This window comes from Achroia grisella, unplaced genomic scaffold, assembly GCF_030625045.1.
Source record: "Achroia grisella isolate CSIRO2021 unplaced genomic scaffold, CSIRO_AGI_Agris_v1 utg2809, whole genome shotgun sequence".
Lineage (NCBI taxonomy): Eukaryota > Metazoa > Arthropoda > Insecta > Lepidoptera > Pyralidae > Achroia > Achroia grisella.
The window spans coordinates 260,567-283,122 of NW_026712768.1; the positions used below are offsets into that span (position 1 = coordinate 260,567).

General features: G+C 32.5%; 1 protein-coding gene across 6 annotated transcripts in view; it reads left to right on the forward strand.

The window, feature by feature from the left end:
* The first annotated feature begins 14,895 nt into the window (after positions 1-14,895).
* Positions 14,896-22,556, forward strand: part of LOC131843160 (hemicentin-1) — a 581,682-nt gene continuing 574,021 nt past the window's right edge. For all 6 annotated transcript variants that reach the window (XM_059191771.1, XM_059191772.1, XM_059191767.1 and 3 more), the window contains exon 1: positions 14,896-15,053. In XM_059191771.1, coding sequence (XP_059047754.1) covers positions 14,984-15,053 — 70 coding nt within the window. In that variant the 5' untranslated portion in view covers positions 14,896-14,983. The remainder of the gene's footprint in view (positions 15,054-22,556) is intronic.

Here is a 22,556-nt window from a genome sequence, read left to right on the forward strand (position 1 = left end):
CCAGTGGACGATCATAAGATAAACATGAGGTCAGGTCAGTTAGCATATATCACATGCTATAGTCTCCTGAGAAAACATTGGCAGGTAGTTCTTTCCAATCTAAGTGTAGAATTTGAAGCATCATATATAACTACTCGCCCCGTCTTCACATGGGTATACATGTATAATATATATAAACCTTCCTCTTGAATCACTCCATCTATTAAAAAAACTGCTTCAAAATCCGTTGCGTAATTATATAGAAATATATATTTATTCATTTAAGTATATATATAACTATAATATATGTGTATTTATTTCGATAATTTTGCTCCAGAGGAACACATTATGCAATTAAAACTTTGGCCGTATCAAATCGTAAACTACATAATATATTTATAATCCAAAATAAAAAAGGAAAACATGTGATAATAAAAACAGTAGAGAAACAAATAAATTTAATAAAAAAAAAATCCATTGCGTCGATTTAAGCATACATAGGGATAGACAGCGACAGCGACTTCGTTTTATACTATGTAATGATGATACTTTTTTTTTATACTACTATGGTGGCAATCAAGCATACGGCCCATCTGAAAACGCCTATGAACGCCTGAAACACCAGGGCTATCACTTGCGCGTTGCCGACCCTTAAGAAACGTTAATATACCCTTCTTGAAAAACCCCATATAATATATAATAATAAGAATATTAAATAATGTTTATTGAATATCTCCAAACGTAACAACGCCAATAAAACTTTCCTTTCAGCAACCTTCCCCGAGTGAAGTAAAAGCATCACCTTAATACAAATGGCAGGTGAAATTACCTCCCTAATCGCAATACCCCATTCTTTATCGCACCGAACTTTATTCTTAATTTTATTACAAAAACAAACGAGTTCTGTTTCGCAGTTTTATGAGCGATATAAATTACCAATTCTAACTTCTTAATTGTGCATTTAACTGTACAAAATACGAGCCGACTGTACGTTAGTGGTATTACGCACCATCTGCTGTCTTTCACGCAAATTAACGTGACACCCTCAGCTACTATTCGAAGCTCCTTTCTAACCCTTTAGGAGAGAATACTGAAGTTTAATAATCAAAATTATAAATATTTTTAATTTAAATAAAAAAAAAAATAGTATTAGGAAATAAATAAAACAAATGTGCTCAATATACTGAAACTTTTTATTTTATATTCAAATTCAAATTCAAATCATTTTTCATGTAGGGCATTCCAGCCGGTTATAAACGTCAAAATTTTACATTATAATTTTAATTTTTTCCCTACCGTCCAATTATAGTATATAGACCCAATAAAGAAGAACTGGCAAGAAACTCAATTGAATTACTTTTTTTTAAAAGCCAGTTCATTTACAGTGTATATTTATATAGATGTCTATGTCTAACATTAAATGAAAATCCCGTGCATGAACAACTATTGCCATGCACGCTCGTCATTCAAGTAATCGTTTAGTGAGAGTGGCTTTATTTGAAGGATTTTTCCCCAAAAAACATAACCTTGAAAACTGAAATCGCATTTTTATTCTCCTAGCAAAATTTTTATTTCACTAACTAAATTACACATTTTACAGACTATATAATACAGACTAATTACATTTCTGATTTATAATATTTTCTTTTCAATTAAGTTTAAAATTATTAGTTTTATTTATGTTTTGTTGATGGCTTGACCAGTTGCTGTATCGGTTTTTTTAATATATTTATTAACTTTTGTATCTTTTATGTCATTTTCAAGTACTATATATTATCGCTTGGGTAGTGATTATTTAAAAAACTTAGCAACAAATCTACGTCAGTCAAATTTATGAGTTTGTTCTAAGAGAAGAGTTAGCCAAATTTGAGCATTTTTAAAAATATTATTTGTGCAGTAGTGACACCTGTATTTTTGGTGTCTTGATGTAATATTAGATTTATCTTAAAAATTATATTCTGATCAATATTTATATACAAGAGCAACACGCAAGTTTCCTGCTCAGTCTTCATGTAGAATAAAAAAAAATATGACTAATCAAAAATGTTTATATGAATAAAGACTATTTCTACCTTCTCCTATTTTTCCATCAATAATAAATTTTAATAAACAGGAAGTCTTTGAAATGTGGTGTTGGAGAAGGATGGAAAGAATTAGCTGGAAAGATAAAATAAGGAATGAAGAAGACAGATTATAAATATTATTGAGAATAGGCGGGGAAATAATTTTGGGGCATTTGATACGGGACGATGAACTGATTAATAACATTATCAAAGGAAAAATAGATGGAAAAAGAGGAAAGACCAAGACACAGCTATATCAAGCAAGTTAAAGAAAAAGTTGAAGTCGTGTCGTATCAACAGCTACAAAGACTGAAAGAAGATCGTGGAAGGTGGCGGGAGCTCCAGCGACAAGAGCACAGCTCTTAAATTATGAATGAATGAATAATTTTCATCGTGCCGTTTCAAGTGTCCTAACATTTCCCTCATCTATTTCCCTTTAAAATTCTCTATAAAAGAAAATATTCATTAATATAAACAATTATAATTAAATCTAATAACTAACTTCCATAAAAACAAGTTAATGAAATCTTATTGTCATTTCTAGAATTATATAGATTTAAATGGTCATAATTAGGCAGAATCGCCATCTTGATACTTAAGACCCAAAAGATCGAGTTCGCAAATGAGAGGCGAATTTAATATTTTGATATTATGCTGTAACTGTTACATTACACAGTCGTACTCTCTGTGTAATGTAACGTAACGATAATTGCTACAAATAATTACAATACCTCGTTACCATTACTTTAATAGAAAACAGAATCACAAAATAAACTTTTAAAATTAAGATACTAAATTTGATTGCCTTTCTCAATTTCTTTTGTATTCTTATGCCATTTGGCTGTAACTAGCTTATTTTATTATCGCCAGTTATCTTGTTGGCGTCTTATTTAAAGTTATTTGCATCTTTGTTTTCCTTATATTTACTTATAAAACAAAATATGACGAGACATGTAATCTGTATATTTGTTTGTTAAGTTATATCTTGATGGCATTTTGGACGTCTTTGCATCTTTATTGCCTTTATCTTTAGATATATAAAAAAAAAATGTTAGGAGATGATAATAGTCTACTTGTTTGTTAATTTGGCAAGTAATAATGGCTCAACCAGGATAAAATAATAAAGGACCTAGAATAGATCCCTGAGGGATACCCATATTTAATTATAGCTAACCAAAACATGGTTAGCATAATAACTGATTAAAAAACAATGGTTTCTCTTAAAATTTACAATGTGTGGGCTTGGCCGACAAGTATTCTTGGATTTTTTAGGTAAAACATTGCAGGTTCTATATACTCTTTCAGTTCGGTAATCTAAAAGTAGGCAAAAAACGTTATCGATTTATTAGAATATCTAAACCGATTTTCATAAATAGTAATCGATACCTTTTCACAACCCTAACTGTACTTGTAACATGGCGTCATGCATGCTTTTATAAGCTCCAGAGTTTAAACTTAGCAGGTATGTTTTAAACTCCCAAATTGAAACTTTAGCAATAATGACATATCAAGGATCCCTGACATATAGAGAGTGGAACCGACTCAATGGCTTCATTAAACTTCGCAAACAACGCATTGATTTACTATCTTCATGAAAGCAAAGATAATACAGTAACTATAAAAGGACTAGGAAGTAAGAAGAAAGGTAGAGGAAAACCAAATGCCAGAAGAGTGATATTATTTCGGAAAGAAGAAAGATTAGGACAAACTAAGTTTTAAGTGGCATATACAACTATCTATATATATAAAAATAAATTGCTGTTCGTTAGTCTCGCTAAAATTCGAAAACGGCTGAGCCGATTTGGCCAATTTTAGTCTTGAAATATTCGTGAAAGTCCAGGGAAGATTAAGAAACGTTAATAAAATACGAAGAAATTGCATGTAAAATGGTAAAAACTACAATTATATTTTTCCGTACAAACGGCTGATACCTGTCAAACAGGGTGCATTCAGAAATTTATTGCGCAAGTCAACTTAAAAAAAACCTTTGACATATATAATTTTTTATATATATGTAAGTAGTATAATAAATGTTGATAATTATGAAATGATTAGATGCTTATGTACTTGTTTAATAATTTATTTTAACAAAAAGACGACATCTTTTATTGTCTTAACAAAAAACCGGAAGTGGGTCAAGGTGAAAAAATCATAGATAATAAAAAATAACAGAGAACACAAAAGTTGTACAGAGTAAGTTACTTTAAATATAGAGATTAATATATTCTAACAATAAAAGATAAATTTTCTCGGTTTCGGAAAGAAGAAAATTGCATACAAGGTCAAACAAAATTTTATTCCTACGTCAACCAATTTTGATGATTCTTTGTTTATTTAAAACTTCTCGTATAGTCTCTCAGAAAAATTAACTAAGATTGGACAAGTAGTTTTTTAGGTATCTTACTAATATTATAAACGCGAAAGCTTGTGAGTATGGATGTTTGTTGCTCTCTCACGCAAAAACAACTGAACGGATTTTTATGAAACTTTACAGTAATATAGTTTATATATAAGAATAACATATAGGCTATAAATTTAACGGATAAAACCGCGTGCACAGTTCTAACTCCAGTTCATTATTACGTTCTGCGAGCTTGTTTCTTTTCTTTTATGACTACAAAACTTTTAATATTCACTAAGTACAGACCATTGTTTATTTTTAATGTACTTAGATGCACTTTTATTAAACCTGACCTTTGTGAGATTTCTATTAACGACGACTCGGTTGTCTAGTGGTTTAGCACACCGCTTTACTATCCGATGTTCGTGGGTTCGATTCCTTGTACGGCACAATCATTTGTGCCGTGCAAGGAGCACATCAGCTTGTGTTATCAGTACTAGATAACTGATATAAATACTTACATATTTTTTTTGAAAAAACATAATAAAACACCCAGACCGATACAAACAATCATACTCATGAATACAAATGTTTGTACCTGCGAGGAATCGAACCCACGACCATCGGATAGTAAAGCGGTGTGCTAAACCACTAGACCACCGAGGCTGTCAGGAATGCGCATTTGTAATTGAAAATGAATTTGTTAAAATTACAATTGATAATGTAGTACCTCCCTTATCTTCGTGTTGTAACACAAACATACTTCCAGCAAAATTACTTCAAATTCTGTCAGACCCGTTAAGGTATTATTGGAGGTTTATTTACATTTCTAAACAAATAATCCTTTGAAGGGCCAAGCCGGTCAGGATTACAACAAGTGAGTTGTGTTTATATTTATTTACTAGCCGTACCCGCTGCTTCGTCTGCGTGGCTTTTAACTTTATTTTTCTAATATAAAAAATAAATTCTAGAGTTAAAGTAGCCTAAGTTACTCCGTACTACATCAGCTACCTGCCAATAAAAGTTCCGTCAAAATCGGTACATATATGTATATAACAATAATTTAACATTAATTTTGTGGCTAAACAACAGCAGATAATAAAGAAATTGAAAGGACATGTTTTGTGCAGGATTTTTTTCTCTACAATTTTTATTTGAAACATTTTTTCATATTTCTAATCGTTAACTATTAAAAATTTTCAACCCTTGTCAACGTCAATTTAAACATATATTTTTTTAATATTATTCATGTATTGTTTAATTTTTATATATATATTAATTATATATTTTTATTATATCATCATTATATATTTTATTTTTATACACAACTAATTTAACGATACCTAGTTATAATTAAACTACCTTCTTATAATATTTTTTTCTTTCTTTTTTTCTCTTCTTATATTATTTTTAAACTAACTGTTCCCGCGACTTCTTCTGCGTGGAATTTAACTTTATTTTCCTAAAATAAAAGTAGCCTAAGTTACTCCTTATTACATTAGCTACCTGCCAATAAAAGTCCAGTCAAAATCGGTCCAGCCATTTCAGAGAATAGCCGAAACAAACAAACAGACAGACAGAAAAAATCTTATTTTGGTATATGTACCGTATTTATATTCATATGCATGTAGTGAAAAACGGTTATTTCAATTACAAACAGACACAATTTGATTTATATGTGTAGATGTATAGTTTATCTGATTTTTCTCCAGCATCCATGTGAACCGTAACCACATCCATTGGAGGTATGTCCCATACAGCGCGGCATTAAACTCGAAATTAAACCATTAATCAATTTGTTTACCTAGCTCCCCTTTATTTATATTCGTTGATTAGTTCACTCCAAGACGTTTTATTGGCTTTTGATGGCGGTAAATCTTTATTAACTGAAGGAACTCTATGTGAGTGAGACAACACGAACATGTCGTAAATACACGCTTATTTCAGGTATTTAACCCAGTTCTTATTTTTAGCTCTTTCATATATCTAAATAATATTTTTATTTATATATAAATACTAGCTGTCCCGGTAAACGTTGTTTTGCCTTAAAATTTAAAAAAACTTTAGGGGTGGACTACCCCTAACATTTAGGAGGTTGAAAAATAGATGTTGGCCGATTCTCAGACCTACTCAATACGCTCACAAAATTTCATGAGAATCGGTCAAGCCGTTTCGGAGGAGTATGGGAACGAAAACTGTGACACGAGAATTTTATATATAAGATAATATTTTTTAACTGTGTATTATAGATAAAGCATATTCTATTCTGTTTTTAACATTATTTAGAAGGATATTTAGACATTTTTATTGACGACCTCGGTGGTCTAGTGGATTAGTATACCACTTTATTTCCGATGTTCGCGGGTTCGATTCCTGGCACGGTAAAAAAATTTGTATTCATAAGTATGATTATTTGTATCGGTCTGGATGTTTCAAATATCATCATATATATAAATAAAAAATATAATTATACAATTAGAAATAATAAAAAGTGTAGTCAAGTAGTTCGCTATAGTCATGTTACAGTTAAATGTTTTTAAATGGGCGAGTTAAAAATTAAATTCCAGTACGGGACACGAGTGTAACGAGACCATATAACACGTGGTCCTCAACACGAACAGTTACAAACAGACGGCCCGGGAGCTCGACAAAGGGGTGATATCCTGATATTAACTCCCTTTGTGACTCTGATACCGTTTGGTATAAGTTACAGGCTGATTGCGGACCGGATTTTATCGTAATCACTGATTTTTCTGTTACTTCTTAATATTATCCATTTGATGGTAGATTTAAAAAATAACTGACCCTTAATGAATTTATCTAATAAAAATCGAAAATCATTTATTAAGATGTAAAGTAAGAATAAAATTATTTAAAAGAGCAACACGCAAGTTTCTTGCTCGTTTTTCTTGCGATGAGACAGCTTTTCGAATGATCGGTAGATTAAAATAATGTGATGACTATTCAATGTAAGTTTATTTGAATAAATGATTTGCTATTCTATTATATTCTATTCTATTCAAGTAGAACATTTTAGCCGCTTATAGACGTAAAATTTTTCTCTGCCGTCCAGTTCAGTAAACAGATTTAATAAAATCAGATCAAATGACATTAAAAATAATTAATTCATGTAGGACATTTTAGCCGCTTATGAACGTCTAATGTTTGTATTAATATTTTGTCTCTACCATCCAGTACACAGATTAAATTGAGAAGAACTCTCATCAAATCTCAACTGAATTATTTTTATAAGCTTAAATTTTTTAACCAATATTATTAAACTAAATCAAATCCAAATATCTTTATTCATGTAGGTCTATTAGAGACTCTTATGATATGTCAAATCTACCGTCAGTTCCTAATGATTTCGAGATGAGAAGAACTGAAAAGAAACTCGGCTTTTATTATTTGCATGCGTTAAAAATAACTGTAGATTTAATTAAATTGGCAACATGTACATATGTATACATACACACAGCCACATTAAAATAAATATATATAAGAGCAGAAACATAGCGGAAATATTTGTCACTAGTTACTCGCCCCGGTTTCGCACGGATATACATGTATTATATATATAAACTTTCTTCTTGAATCATTTTATCTATTAAAAAAAAAATCACAAATCCGTTGTGCAGTTTTAAAGATTTAAGCATAAATAGGGACGGACAGACAGCGACAGCGATTTTGTTTTATACTGTGTAATGTTCATAGAAACAGGAGGGAAGGGTGATGTTAGTAGTGTGGACTAATAACCTCATTATAAATAAATAACAATGGACAATTAACACAGCGCCATCTAGTCCCACGGTAAGCAGAACTTGTGTTATGGGTACTAGACAACTGATAGAAATACTTAGATATTTTTTTTTGTGAATACATACACAATATACACGGAAAACAACCATAAAATGGTTGTTTTCCATGTATATTACCATTTATTTTATACTATGTATAATATTCTGATTTAAGGGTGATTACCTCACCCATATATACTCATAAAACTATGATGACTATATTCCGCTCCTCTCTTATCACTTAAACCACAGCCAGTTATCAGAAAAGGAAACCGTCAAACACCACGAATGACAGGTGCGCTTACAAATTGTCATTTCCAAGTCCTCACCTACGTGTGTCTGTCTGTCTGTCACACCGAATATGCATGCACTTGCATATTGTCTGTATATCGACATGAGTGATTTTGAAAGCTAAATATTCGATACTATTATTATTATTATTACGGTACAAATATTTGTATTCATTTCATTATTATTATTATTTATGTTTACTAGCTTTTGCTGGGTAAAAACTCGATTATTTATTTTTATTTATTACTAGCTCGACACGCGACTTCGTCCGCCTGAAATTTATCTTTATTTTTCTAAAATAAAAGTAGCCTAAGTTACTCCTTATTACATCAGGTACCTGCCAATAAAAGTCCCGTCAAAATCGGTTCAGCCATTTCAGAGATTAGCCTGAACAAATAGACAGACAGACGAAAATTAAAAAAAATGTTTTTGGTGTATGTACCGTATTTATATTCATATGTGTGTAGTGAAAAACGGTTATTTCAATATTACAAACAGACACTCCAATTTTATTTATATGTATAGATGTAAAAAAAACATCTATCCCTCGAAAGGCTTCTAATTCCAGTGTAACGATGACAAATCACCATATTCCAGTTAGTCCAACTGAGCATGGAAATAATTCCAACTTAATTGAGTCAAGCCGAGCAATTATCTTCATTCTGATGAACTCCTTGAGTGATTGTCAAAATTATTTATCGTTAAGAAATTTCCGTTTTATAATATTCATCATAATTATTGAATGTCACAACAAATGTTTATAGAATTTGGATATTACAATGGTTGTTTAGATGGAGTAATCTTTATATTATAATAATAATAATCTAAATATATATAACTCAAAGGTGACTGACATAGTAATCTATTAACGCACAGCCCAAACCACTGGACGGATCGGGCTGAAATTTATCATGCAGGTAGATGTTATGACGTAGGCATCCGCTAAGAAAGGATTTTGATTAATTCTACCCCCAAGGAGATAAAATAGGGGATGTAGTTTGTATGAAACTTTGTCAATTTTACACCAATCGAGCTGAGTCTGCATGCAAAAGTAATTCAATTGAGTTTCTTGTCAGTTCTTCTCATCTTGAAATCATTCCGAACTGAAGGTAGATTTGACATATCATAAGTCTGTAATAGACCCACATGAATAAAGATATTTTGAATTTGAATGGTGTATACACAGTATATCCAGCAAATATGACATAACATACAGCTATAGTACGCGAATAGAGTGCCCCGTTCTTGAAATCATAGTCAATTTCAATTTGAAAGTTTACTTTTAACTTCGATAGATATCTATTCGGGAATGAACAGACAAGTTGACTTTCATTACAGTTCTTCCATTTCTGTGTTTCCAGCTAAATTGCTATAGTTCCCCAACGTCCAGTAACACTGTAGCACTCCGGACAGTTTTTACAATCGCCTTCTATTCCCTTAAACTGTCTACATACGTTCCTTAAATTGTGGCAACATTGTAAACATCTGTTAAATCATATTTATTGAGCAAACCTATTTCTCATTAGGCGATTAGTTACTATAGTAACTAGCTGTAGTTACTATAGTTACAGTAGTTCAAGCACGGGATTTTCATAATAATAATCTCAGGACAATTCACACAGCGCCATCTAGACCCAAGTTAAGCTAGCTAAAGCTTGTGTTATTGGTACTAATACATACATATTATACATAGAAAACACATAGACCGATACAAACAATCATACTCATGAATACAAATGTTTTTGCCGTGTGAGGAATCGAACACGTGACCATCGGAAGTAAGGCAGTGTGACAAAAAATTAAGTAATCGTTTAGTGAGTATTAGGATTTGCACAGTAAATTTTATTATTCTCGCAGATACTTTGCCAAACACGAGGAAACCTTTGGATCACTTATTAAACAAGTGATCCAAAGGTTTCCTTCTGAAGGCGACATTGTTACCGATTTAGGAGCGTATATAGACCGTTCTTAGTGAGTGTTCTAAATTTTAACATCAATTTTTTATTAATCAAGTGATTCCTTCTAAAGGCGACAACACTACCAATTTTAGGACCGCGTGTATACGGTGTTAGTGAGCCTTCTAAATTTTAACACCGACTTTTTTATTAATCAAGTGATTCCTTCTAAAGGCAACATCACTACCGATTTTAGGACCGCGTGTATACGGTGTTAGTGAGCCTTCTAAATTTTAACACCGATTTTTTTATTAATCAAAAGATTCCTTCTAAAGGCGACATCAGTACCGATTTTAGGACCGTATGTAGACGGTCTTAGAGAGCGTTCTAAATTTTAACCCCGATTTTTTTATTAATCAAGTGATTCCTTCTAAAGGCGACATCACTACCGATTTTAGGACCGCGTGTATACGGTGTTAGTGAGCCTTCTAAATTTTAACACCGATTTTTTTATTAATCAAGTGATTCCTTCTAAAGGCGACATCAGTACCGATTTTAGGACCGTATGTAGACGGTCTTAGAGAGCGTTCTAAATTTTAACCCCGATTTTTTTATTCCCGACGGAGCGGCCACGGTCCGTCCAAATACAATTTACTGGCCGTTGCGCTCCGCAATATTGGTCAAAAACAGGGCTTTCAAAAACCGGAAATTTTCAATCCTAATACACTGGTACTTGTGATCGGTTTTCAAAAGACATTTACAATATTTTTGAATGTTTTCTTTGTATAGTTCGTACATGTTTACCAACATACTAAACATTCATTCTTGTATGTTTTGTATGTTGATAAACATATTGGTAAGTTGGTATAATTGCGTAAGAATCTTTTAATTCCTAAACTTAAAAAAAAACTAACAAAATGTACCTGTTCTGGTTAAAAATAGACTTACACAATGTGAACTTACTAGGATTATTTAAAAGAGCAACACACAAATTTCTTGCCGTTATTCTTGTGATGTGAAAACTTTCCGAAAGATAAAAAAAAATGTTATGACTATTCAAAAGTGCTTAAATTAAGCTTATTTGAATAAATGATTTTCTATTCTATTCTATTAACTTGGGTCTAGATGGCGCTGTGTAAATTATTCTGAGATTATTATCTAAATAACTCAAAGGTGACTGACTCACATAGTGATCTATCAACGCACAGCCCAAACTACTGGACGGATCGGGCTGAAATTTGGCATGCAGGTAGATGTTATAACATCAACATTCAACAATAATATAATTCTACCCCCAATTCTATAATAGGGTATGAAACTTTGTCAATTCTAAACCATGCATGAGACTATGCATGCATAAAGCTATGACGTAGGCATCCTCTAAGACAGAATTTTGATAAACTCCACCCCTAAGGGGATCAATTAACGCGAGCGAAGCCGCGGGCAATAACTAGACTCTTTTATAAATTAAATGTGAATATGCACAAAGAATGTGTTCGCGTAATAGTCTATGCGAAAATAGCATCCGTTCACCGAGTGGCCGTTATTTTTAGTACTGCTGCTTTCAGACTGTTTTGTTTGTTACAGTCTATTCGTGTTTCTCTTAATTAATCTATGTAATTACTTCCTCTGCGGGTTTCTCTGTTTAGAAGTTATACTGTGGCATGTTAAGAATTTTTACCGGGTTACACTTTGTGTAAAGTCTGTCGTAATTCTGTGTCATTTATTTCTATTTTGAATGAAACGGTGCACTTGCAGTAACGATCTACGCTGGCGGGGCACCAGTGGAGGATGATAAGATGGGCATAAGATCAGTTCAGTTAACCGTGTGGAGGTCAACCTGACATGGTACATTACTAGCTCTAAGATCATCAATCCACATTACTAACAATGATGAACGAATTTTAATGAAACTTTACAATAATGCCGCATGGTGTTGAGTCCGCCAAAGGTACTTTACTATATTTTCTTATTATGTGCATTAAAGTTAAATAATAAAAAAAAAAGTAGTTTATACATCAGAATAGCACTAAAGATAGATATCTATATATCTTTAGATAGATAGATAAATTCTTTATTCAACAATTACAAAACATACATGAGATACAGAAAAAATACATTAATTAAATAATAATCTCAGGACGATTCACACAGCGCCATCTAGACCCAAGTTAAGCTAGCTTTTTTTTTTTATTTTATTATTAAATACAATTTTCCACAGACATATTCGTCCGTGCCTTTTTTTAATTTACTTTAATATTATTATATTTCTTTAATTTCCACTTTTGTACAACTCCAGCCGAGATGTTACAATTTGCCTAACAGTGGCACCGAGGCAGACCTTATCCGTCTGGCCCAGAACCACCACTGGCCGGCCGGGTTAGTTGACAACATGTAGTGTCCTATCTTTATTAGGAGCCAGTTACATTTACCAATATGCATATACAATTATATAAATCCTACACTACTACTAATTTCACAGTTTTCATAGTTAAGCTAGCTAAAGCTTGTGTTATGGGTACTAGATAACTGATACAAATACATAGATAATTTTTTTTCGTAAATACATACATATTATACATAGAAAATACTCAGACCGATACAAACAATCATACTCATGAATACAAATGTTTGTGCCGTGCGAGGAATCGAACCCGCGACCATCGGATGTAAAGCGGTATTCTAGACCGCTAGACCACCGAGGTCGTCAATTTGAGTTAAAATTCCAATTTGAATTAAAGAAATGTTGATTTCTTTATGTGCCGCAAAGGTTTAAAGGTTATAAATTTATTATGGGTGAAGCCGCAGGCACAGTTAGTTTACAAACCAGTTAACCGCTCGGCTGCTCTCAAGCGCCGCTATATATAAACCCAAGTCAGTTTATACCTTAATGATAGTTTACTAATAAGATTAATATTATTATTAGATTTAGACGCACTATAAACAGATATTACGGACAGACGGATATCATGTTGGGGATTAAACGTGTTAGTTCAGTACAAAACGTTGAACACATTGATAGAGTTAATGAGACAGAGCAACAAAAACTCAAGAGGGAGCATTAAGTAGTTATAATAGACGTAAAGTGTAAAAATATGGCACGTGTATACTTGTTAATTTTAGGTAACTTGTATATATAATGTAATGTGTCACGTCCTGTTGGTTCTGCGGATTAACCTCTCGAAGATAACACACAAGTTTCAGTAGGTTTAACATAGTTCTTCTTGTGATGAGACTTTTAATTTACGATGTTAAACACGATCACAAGTGGTAGATAAAAAACAAATTGTAATAGACTATTCAAAAGTGCAGATTTAAATTAAGTTTATTTGAATAAATGATTTTCTATTCTATTGCTATTCTATTCTATTCTCATTCGGGCCGTTGTGCGTGTAGAGCCAGACTACTAACGTAGCCAGCCAAGCTCTTCTCAGAAGTGGAGAAGACTTCTGGTGTCTTCACAGGCTTCGCGGAGTGACCTCACCGTTCCGAGGATTTGTGTTCGTTGTGTAGCCACTGCTGTGGATTCTAGATAATTTTAAATAAGATATGAGAGAGAGAGCAACAAAAATTCAAGAGGGAGCATTAAGTAGTTATAATAGGAGTAAAGTGTAAAAATATGACAATGTATGTACTTAATTTAAGATAATTTTATTAACTTTCTTTTATCTCACCAGCTAACCCGGCATCCCGAATAGAAGAATAAGTATTAAATAAAGTAAAAAATTTAAGAATCGACTGTTAGGCGATACGAAGTTCGTCGGGTCAGCTAGTTTAAGATAATTTTAAATGAGATATGAGAGAGAGCAACAAAAAGTCAAGAGGGAGCATTAAGTAGTTATAATAGGAGTAAAGTGTAAAAATATGTGTATTTAATTTTAGATAATTTTAAATGAGATATGAGAGAGAGCAACAAAAAGTCAAGAGGGAGCATTAAGTAGTTATAATAGGAGTAAAGTGTAAAAATATGTGTATTTAATTTTAGATAATTTTAAATGAGATATGAGAGAGAGCAACAAAAAGTCAAGAGGGAGCATTAAGTAGTTATAATAGGAGTAAAGTGTAAAAATAATAGTAGTTGTAAATAATAGTTGTTCATGCACGGGATTTTCATATAATGTTAGACATAGACACCTATATAAATATACATTGTAAATAAACTGGCTTTAAAAAAAAAGTAATTCAATTGAGTTTCTTGCCAGTTCTTCTCAATTGGATCTATATACAGAACTGGACGGTAGGGAAATATTAAAATTATAATGTAATCTGACGTTCATAAGCGGCTAAAATGTCCTACATGAATAAATGATTTTTGAATTTGAATTTGAATTCATCTTTGGAAGATAAAAAAAATTAAATTCTCTAATAAAAGCACAATAAAGGTTCTGTTTGGCCTTCAATAGTGTTTTATTTGTTCTTTTTTAAAACACATTCTGGTAACAATGGTAGATTCATTTTGTAAATATATGTAATAAATGTAAAGATAAATTAATTTCATATTAATGTTAAATTTTTGTCCGCAGGCCGCCATCAGATCGACAGTCGCAACATGTTCTGACGTGGAGTCAGTCAACAGTCAGTGTCAGTGCTAATGTTGTGACAGTGTGACAGTGTGACATGGCGACCAAGTGTTTGACAGTGCTGCTGATTGCTGCCTTGGGAACGCAGCAGGTCGCGGCTGAAAGAGGTCAGTTTGGTTTCTTACTTACCACAGGATATATAATTGTATACTTAACTATACAATAAATATATAGCTATACAACAGCCTCGGTGGTCTAGTGGTTTAGTACACCGCTTTACTATCCGATGGTCATGGGTTCGATTCCTTGCACGGCACAAACATTTGTATTCATGAGTATTATTGTTTGTATCGGTCTGGGTGTTTTCTATGTATAATATGTATTTATTTACAAAAAAAAAATGTATCCATGTATTTATATCAGTTGTCTAGTACCCATAACATAAGCTCTGCTTAGCTTGGGACTAGATGGCGCTGTGTGAATTGTCCTGAGATATTATTTTATAGTTTTCTTTATGAATAGCAATCAAGTTAATTACACAATATTTTTTATTATTTTTTTTATTCCATAATCAAAACAATTACTGTATTTATTTCATCTATAAACATTGTCATTTTTAATAGACACTAAAAACGTAGTAACTAACATTTTATAAATGAATATTCATTCATTTATTCATTCATAAAAATAAGCCACGCACCGATCAGTCGGTACCCGAAATCGCCGCGACATGAGCTTAAAAGCTTTCCTGGATTTTTTATAGACCCCAGCATACAATGTCATCGCGGTCACTGTAGACATTGAACATTTTGAATGAACTATGATTTATACATTTTATGTATCAATATAGATACACAGACATTGTATGGTGATTAAAAATAATAAAAAATAATAGAGTAATGCTCATGAACGTGGCGGTAGGAGCACGTTATTCATTGTGTATATTTAGATGACAGTCTGTAGAAAGATAACCACTTTTTTTTCTTTTTAATGGACTCAAAAAAAAGGAAGGCATTTTTTTTTAATGTTTGGTCCTCCATGAGTCTTTCATTTATAAACCGATTTGATAACCTGAAATTAAAAGAATTGAAACGGAAAATTTGAAAGAATATACTTTCGGATTGAACACATATTTTTAGTTTTTAGAGCCTATATATATATAATGTATAATATAGATTATTTATTTATTTAGACTCTTTGTACTAGATACAGAAAATAAGCAAAATAATCGGTTTATATAAACCGATACAAAAGATTGTCTCGGCACTAAGTGTTTCTTTCCTTCTTACCTTACGTTAGAGCAAGTAATAATAAGAAATTATTGTATTACGTTACCTTTTTTTTTCGGACTACTCTAACGCTGTTGGCCGCAGCTGGCCTTACAGATTCACCGGACGTTAAGGACATATGGAGCGGCTGAAGGCCAGCTCCTGTCTGATGGATACGACTTTAGTCTGAGGGCACCACTAGGGGTTCGAACCTCGGCTCAGACCGTCGTGATTTCGATCCCCGTTTGAATTGGATACGGGATCGATCGGAGGGGGTAATATAACCCCCTCCGAACTATAGAAAACTGTAACTTTAACTGTAAACAGTCAGGTATCTGAAACCATGCAAGGTGTCAAATACCTGAACTAAACCACAATATAATAAATTGCAATCCATTCAGTTAAACTAATTACAGGAGAATTCAAAATGCATGTACAACGTGTTTCATTAAGACACTAATGTCGTTGACCCACAAATTCAGTTGTTCTCAAAGTGCACAGTTTTCGTAGCATATCCAATTCCGTGCGAGTGATATATGAGAGTGTTTCAGGCGCCAGTGTTGCAGATATTCAATTTCACACACGTTGAACGGAAAAAATACTTTTTGAGCATCATGTGTGCATATTTAGATATATAATATGTGTGTGTGTATGTTATTTACCTATGTTTAATGAGATTCTCTTGTATTTCATGATTTGTCACTATCATTGAGTCATATTGAGTCTAAATTACATCACTTTAAAACGGCACTAATATGTATGTATGTATTTTTTTTATGTATTTTCACCAGATTAAATTTGACCAGTTTAGCATAGCACTGGTTTGCCTTGAGAAGGCTGGCTCCATTTAATATATACATAAAATCAATGTAAGTGCTACATGTATGTACATGGAGTTGCATGAGAACTAATGAATAAATATTAGAGGACTTGATAAGCGTATTAGAACCTAATGATAGTTAGAATTTTTGTCTGTATGTCAGTACATTTGTTCATGCTAATATTAGAAATGACTCAATCGATTTGGATTTTGTTTTCCTAGTGTATTGTGGCAAAATTTAGATTAAAAAAAGTGTTTGTTTTATTTTACATGTATCAACAGTAAATATGTATAATTTACCTCTTGAAGAATTAAAACAGACGAAGTCGTATGTAAGATCCAGTTAAAAACATAGTTGTTTAACAGCGAGTAAAAAGCTCTGAAACTCATCACGGTAAGCGGCAATGCGTGAAATCCCCTTTTAGTAAAAGTTCATATTACAAAAAGAGGTTTAAAACGGGGACGCGATCTACAGATGGATGTTAGGTTCAGGTGTGCAGTTTCCGTAACTCTAATTAACTTTCAGAATACTACGTACGGCCATTGATGTACAATAACCTAACTAAACAATAGAGCAACTGTTTTACGTTTTACTACTACCAATTTCATGTTTAACGAGTAACTATTTATTTTACATTGTACTTTTGTAATTGTATTTATTAAGTTAATGTATACGTATTTTTTAATTGTAATATTTGCACGTCCGTACTGAGGGCCCAACTGAAAATCAGCGCTGGAAACTACTTCCAGCATTATGCTGAGTTGTGGCCCACATTGACTCCGTTTTTTAATGTGTAAATTATTCTTGTATTTCTTATGTTATTACTGTAAAAACGAGTTAATAAACTTTCTATTCTATTCTATTCTATACTTTTGCCAGTTTAATGTTTAGGAATGACTTAACTGTTTGTTTAATATTAGCTATGCTAGTGGTTTCGTCCGCGTGAAATTTATAGCCTATATGTTATTCTGATGTATAATTTAGTTCTTTATATTATTTTTTTTTCCAAAAATTCTCATCTCCCCTCTTAAGGAGAGGAGATGGCAACATACCCCCAGCAGAAGCACAGTCGGCCGGGGTTCAGGGCCCCAGGGACAGAAACCGGCGTACAATGCGGGCAGAATCTAACAGCACCGCTTTCTGCATCTTTCCCGGGAGTGAACCGCCCCGGAATCCCAACCGTCTGAGATGTTGTTCCAGACTGGTTGGGATAAGACCGTTCACCGACATAACGATTGGAATGATTTCGGTGGACATCACCCCCTACATTTCGGTCACCTCGTGTGCCAGGTCGAGATTATTATTATTATTATAATTTTAATGTCTATTACTGTAAATTTTCATCAAAATCCGTTCAGTAGTTTTTGCGTAAAGTGTAACAAACATCCATCCCTACTCACAAACTTTCGCATTTATAATATTTTTAAGAATTTACTATTGCCAAATTAATGTTTAACAATGATTTAACTATTTATTTAATACTGTGCCGTCAGTTTAATTTGTATAAAACTGTAGCTTGTGTTATTCTGGTCTATAATCTATATTATTGTAAATTTTAATCAATATAAGTTCAGTAATGTTTCCGCGAAAGAGTAACAAGTATGCTTCCCTCCTTCTATCCATCCATACTCTCACATTTTCACGTTTAGTAAGATTTTACTATTGCGAATAGCTGCTATTTGGTAGATTGTATTCAGAATATCTGTTTAAAAGAGCAACAGGCAAGGTTCTTGCTCATTTTTTGGGCGAATTTGAATTCCAAATGAGCGGCAGAATAAAAAATGGCTATTGAAAAGTTAGTAAAGTAATTTATTTTGAATAAAATATTATTTCTATTTCTCTTGGAGTTACATTGGAAAAATGATAAGCGATTTGTTCACCTATATAATCGTATTTTAATTAAATTATGTATAATTATTATCTAGAAACTAAGTCAAATCAGTGCAAATTGTAATAATAATAAAACATAACAGAATATCTAATGATATGGTAGCGTAGTAATAGTAATATTATAATAAAAACTTAATCATAGGTAGGAATTTTTGAATAAAAATTATTATTTGATATAAAATAATCTTAACATCACAATAAGTACGTGACTTGTAGTGGTTACCTAGTATGAGTAACAGTAGCGATATCGCTACTGTGGTGATTACACCGCAATTGATTGAAATAGCATCAACTAGTTGTCTTCTCTAATCCATTACTAAATGATACATCAATGTGAACGAGTACCTGGAACTTGCGCCATATAGAAATTAACATTTCAAACTTTGAGCAACGCTGATTTAAAAGTTTCTCATAGGAAATGTTATGTATAGAAATTGTATTAATTAAATTATTATTGTATTGTGTATTTGCTAATGTATAAATTAAGTTAAAGTTAAGTAAAGGTGTTCAAAAATGTTGGTAGGCATTTTTGGACTACCCTCTTTTTTCCCTACCACAACATGGACTGTTGCAAAGAACTCTTTACCGAGCCGACACGCGTGAAACGATCCTAACCTAAAAGTAATAACATGTTATAAACCTAACGAGTGCAAGTTCCTGAGCAGTGATATAGTACTAACGTATCCTGGACTCTGTTACGAGCTGAACAAAGTGATACAGATCTATTACCCCTGGACCCTGATACGAGCTGGAGATCAGCGAAAACCTCAGCGCATCGAAAAGGTATGACTGACTTTATCCCTCACACATTTATTCTACAACATTTTTCGTAGCCAAACTTTTGTTAATAAAAGGAAAAAAGTGTGCAATTATATACAGTTAAAAAAACTTGTTCATCATCAATGTATTACCAAGATTACGACTTATAAAAACAATAAAACAAGGTATCTACTTAAAAATAAAACATGTACAACATATGTACTATCTAATAAAACAATAGAATTGACATCAATAGATTTTAACAGTTGAAGGATATTCTTAGGAGCGATGGTTTTTATCTCCTCGGGAAAGAGTGTAAACTTTCCAAAGGTTTGTACAGATATAGTATGTTGATTTATGATTTTTTTTTTTATAAATTACAATTTTCCACAGATATGTTCGTCCATGTTTTTTTTAGTTTACTTTAATATTTCATTAATTTCCACTTTTATGCAACTCCAGAGGAGACTCCAGCCGAGATGTTACAATTTGCCTAACAGTGGTTTATTATATTGCACCCTCTTCCCACCCCCACCCCTGCTGTATCCTGAGGCTGAAGGGCCACTAATAGTTGTCCATCCCACATACCTTAACCTGTCTACCTTAATTAAATTGTTCTTGACAGCTTATGCGGGTTTAATTACGTATTCTACAAAAGTAAAGGACAGAACACCTAAACTATAATAATATTATATATATATATATATATATAGATCACTCACTCACTCACATACACACACACAGACACATGGTCATGCACTCCACGTTTAAACTTATAACTAGATGTATAACTAATTTATATGAAGGGGCGACCTGGTGTCTATGGTACACGCTATGGCTTAGTCTGGGCTCCAGATTTCACACAAATTATATTCAATTCAAATTTAAAATTCAAATTCAAAATATCTTTATTCATGTAGGTCTATTACAGACTCTTATGATATGTCAAATCTACCGTTAGTTTGGAATGATTTCGAGATGAGAAGAACTGACAAGAAACTCAGCTCGTATTTTTTTAATGTTGTACATATTTAAAATAATACTATTTCATTTAAATTCAAATTTAGGAGAATAGAGTGACCACCAGCATATGATATATAAAAAAAAATCAAAAAATCTAATCAGTGTTTGCAACCTGAACAGACCACTCCCCACAAGCAGCACCCGTTCACGAGTATGATGGATGAGCTATCATTGCACTCTACCATATTAGAGGGAGATTATTTGTTAGCATTTATATAATAAAACTGGAATCATGTAATTTGTGGAGATGAAATAAAATTTATTTATATTATTATTATTAATATGTAATACTAGCTGTTTGTTACTTCGTCCGCGTGGAATTTAACTTTATTTTTCTAAAATAAAAGTAGTCTAAGTTACTCCTTATTAGATCAGCTACCTGCCAATAAAAGTCCCGTCAAAATCGGTCCAGCCATTTCAGAGATTAGCCGGAACAAACAGACAGACAGACAAAAATTGTAAAAAATGTTATTTTGGTGTATGTACCGTATTTATATTCATATGCAGTATGTATGTATTAAAAACTGTTATTTCAATATTACAAACAGACACTCCAATTTTATTGATATGTATAGATGTATAGATTAAGAATATGTAATTAATTTCGTTTGTCTTGTAGAGAATTGTTATTATATACATATTATCTATAATATTAGTTAGTTGATATGTCCCCTTTATTTTATTTATTTATTTATAATGGATCAAGTGCTGGCCCATAAAGGTAACCGATTAATGAGAACTGTAATGTTGAAATGGATGCGTGATGTGACAAGAATCGATAAATTAAGTAATGACTATATTTTGTCCCTGGACATTGAATTGTCTAGTAGTCAGCTAGTAACGGTAATAATTTATATGTAACTAGCTTTTGCCCGCGGCTTCGCTCGCTTTAATTTATCCCCTTAGGGGTGGAATTTATCAAAATCCTTTCTTAGGGGATGCCTACATCATAGTAGCTTTATGCATGCAAAGGCTCAGGCCGATCAGTTTAAAATTGACAGTTTCATATAAACTTTCATCCCCTATTTTGAGGCAAAACAACGTTTGCCGGGACAGCTAGAAATGTTATAAAGATATAGACTATAAAAAGGTAAGTAAAGGTAAAACAGTTACCAACAATAATATTACGTTAATAAAAATCTTTTCCGTTAATAAATGTCAAACCTGTTTTCACCACTTACCGCTACCGTACGCTAAACGGATGGTAACAGTAACACCTAAATAATATACAACTATTGATGTAGTCTATAATTAAAAAATATATTAATTACGTAGTTAACCGACTATCGCAAAGTTGTATTATGAAATGTAAAATTAATATAGTCATGGTTTACCTCTTTATTCTTCACTAGCTTTTGCCCGCGGCTTCGCTCGCGTTAATTTATCCCCTTAGGGGTGGAATTTATCAAAATCCTTTCTTAGGGGATGCCTATGTCATAGTAGCTTTATGCATGCAAAGTCTCAGCCCGATTGATTTAAAATTGACAGTTTCATATAAACTTTCATCGCCTTTTTTTATCCCTTTGGGGGTAGAATTACTCAAAATCCTTTCTTAGCGGATGCCTACGTCATAACATCTACTTGCATGCCAAATTTCTGATAGAGATATTCAGTGGATTACGTATACAGTTGTAAATATAATTTATTTCGTTCCGATTGCAGTTGCACGTTACATACAAACTGTTACTTAGCAACAATACTTATTTTAAATGTGATGGATTATACTTTTTCTACTTATACTAATTTCAGCCCGATCCGTCCAGTGGTTTGGGCTGTACGTTGATAGATCACTACGTCAGTCACCTTTGAGTTATATATATATTGTATTTACCTAATGTATACAGAAAACGTTGACGGGCTCGGTGGACTTCCGATGGGGTTCCGCGGGTTCGATTCCTCGCACAGCACA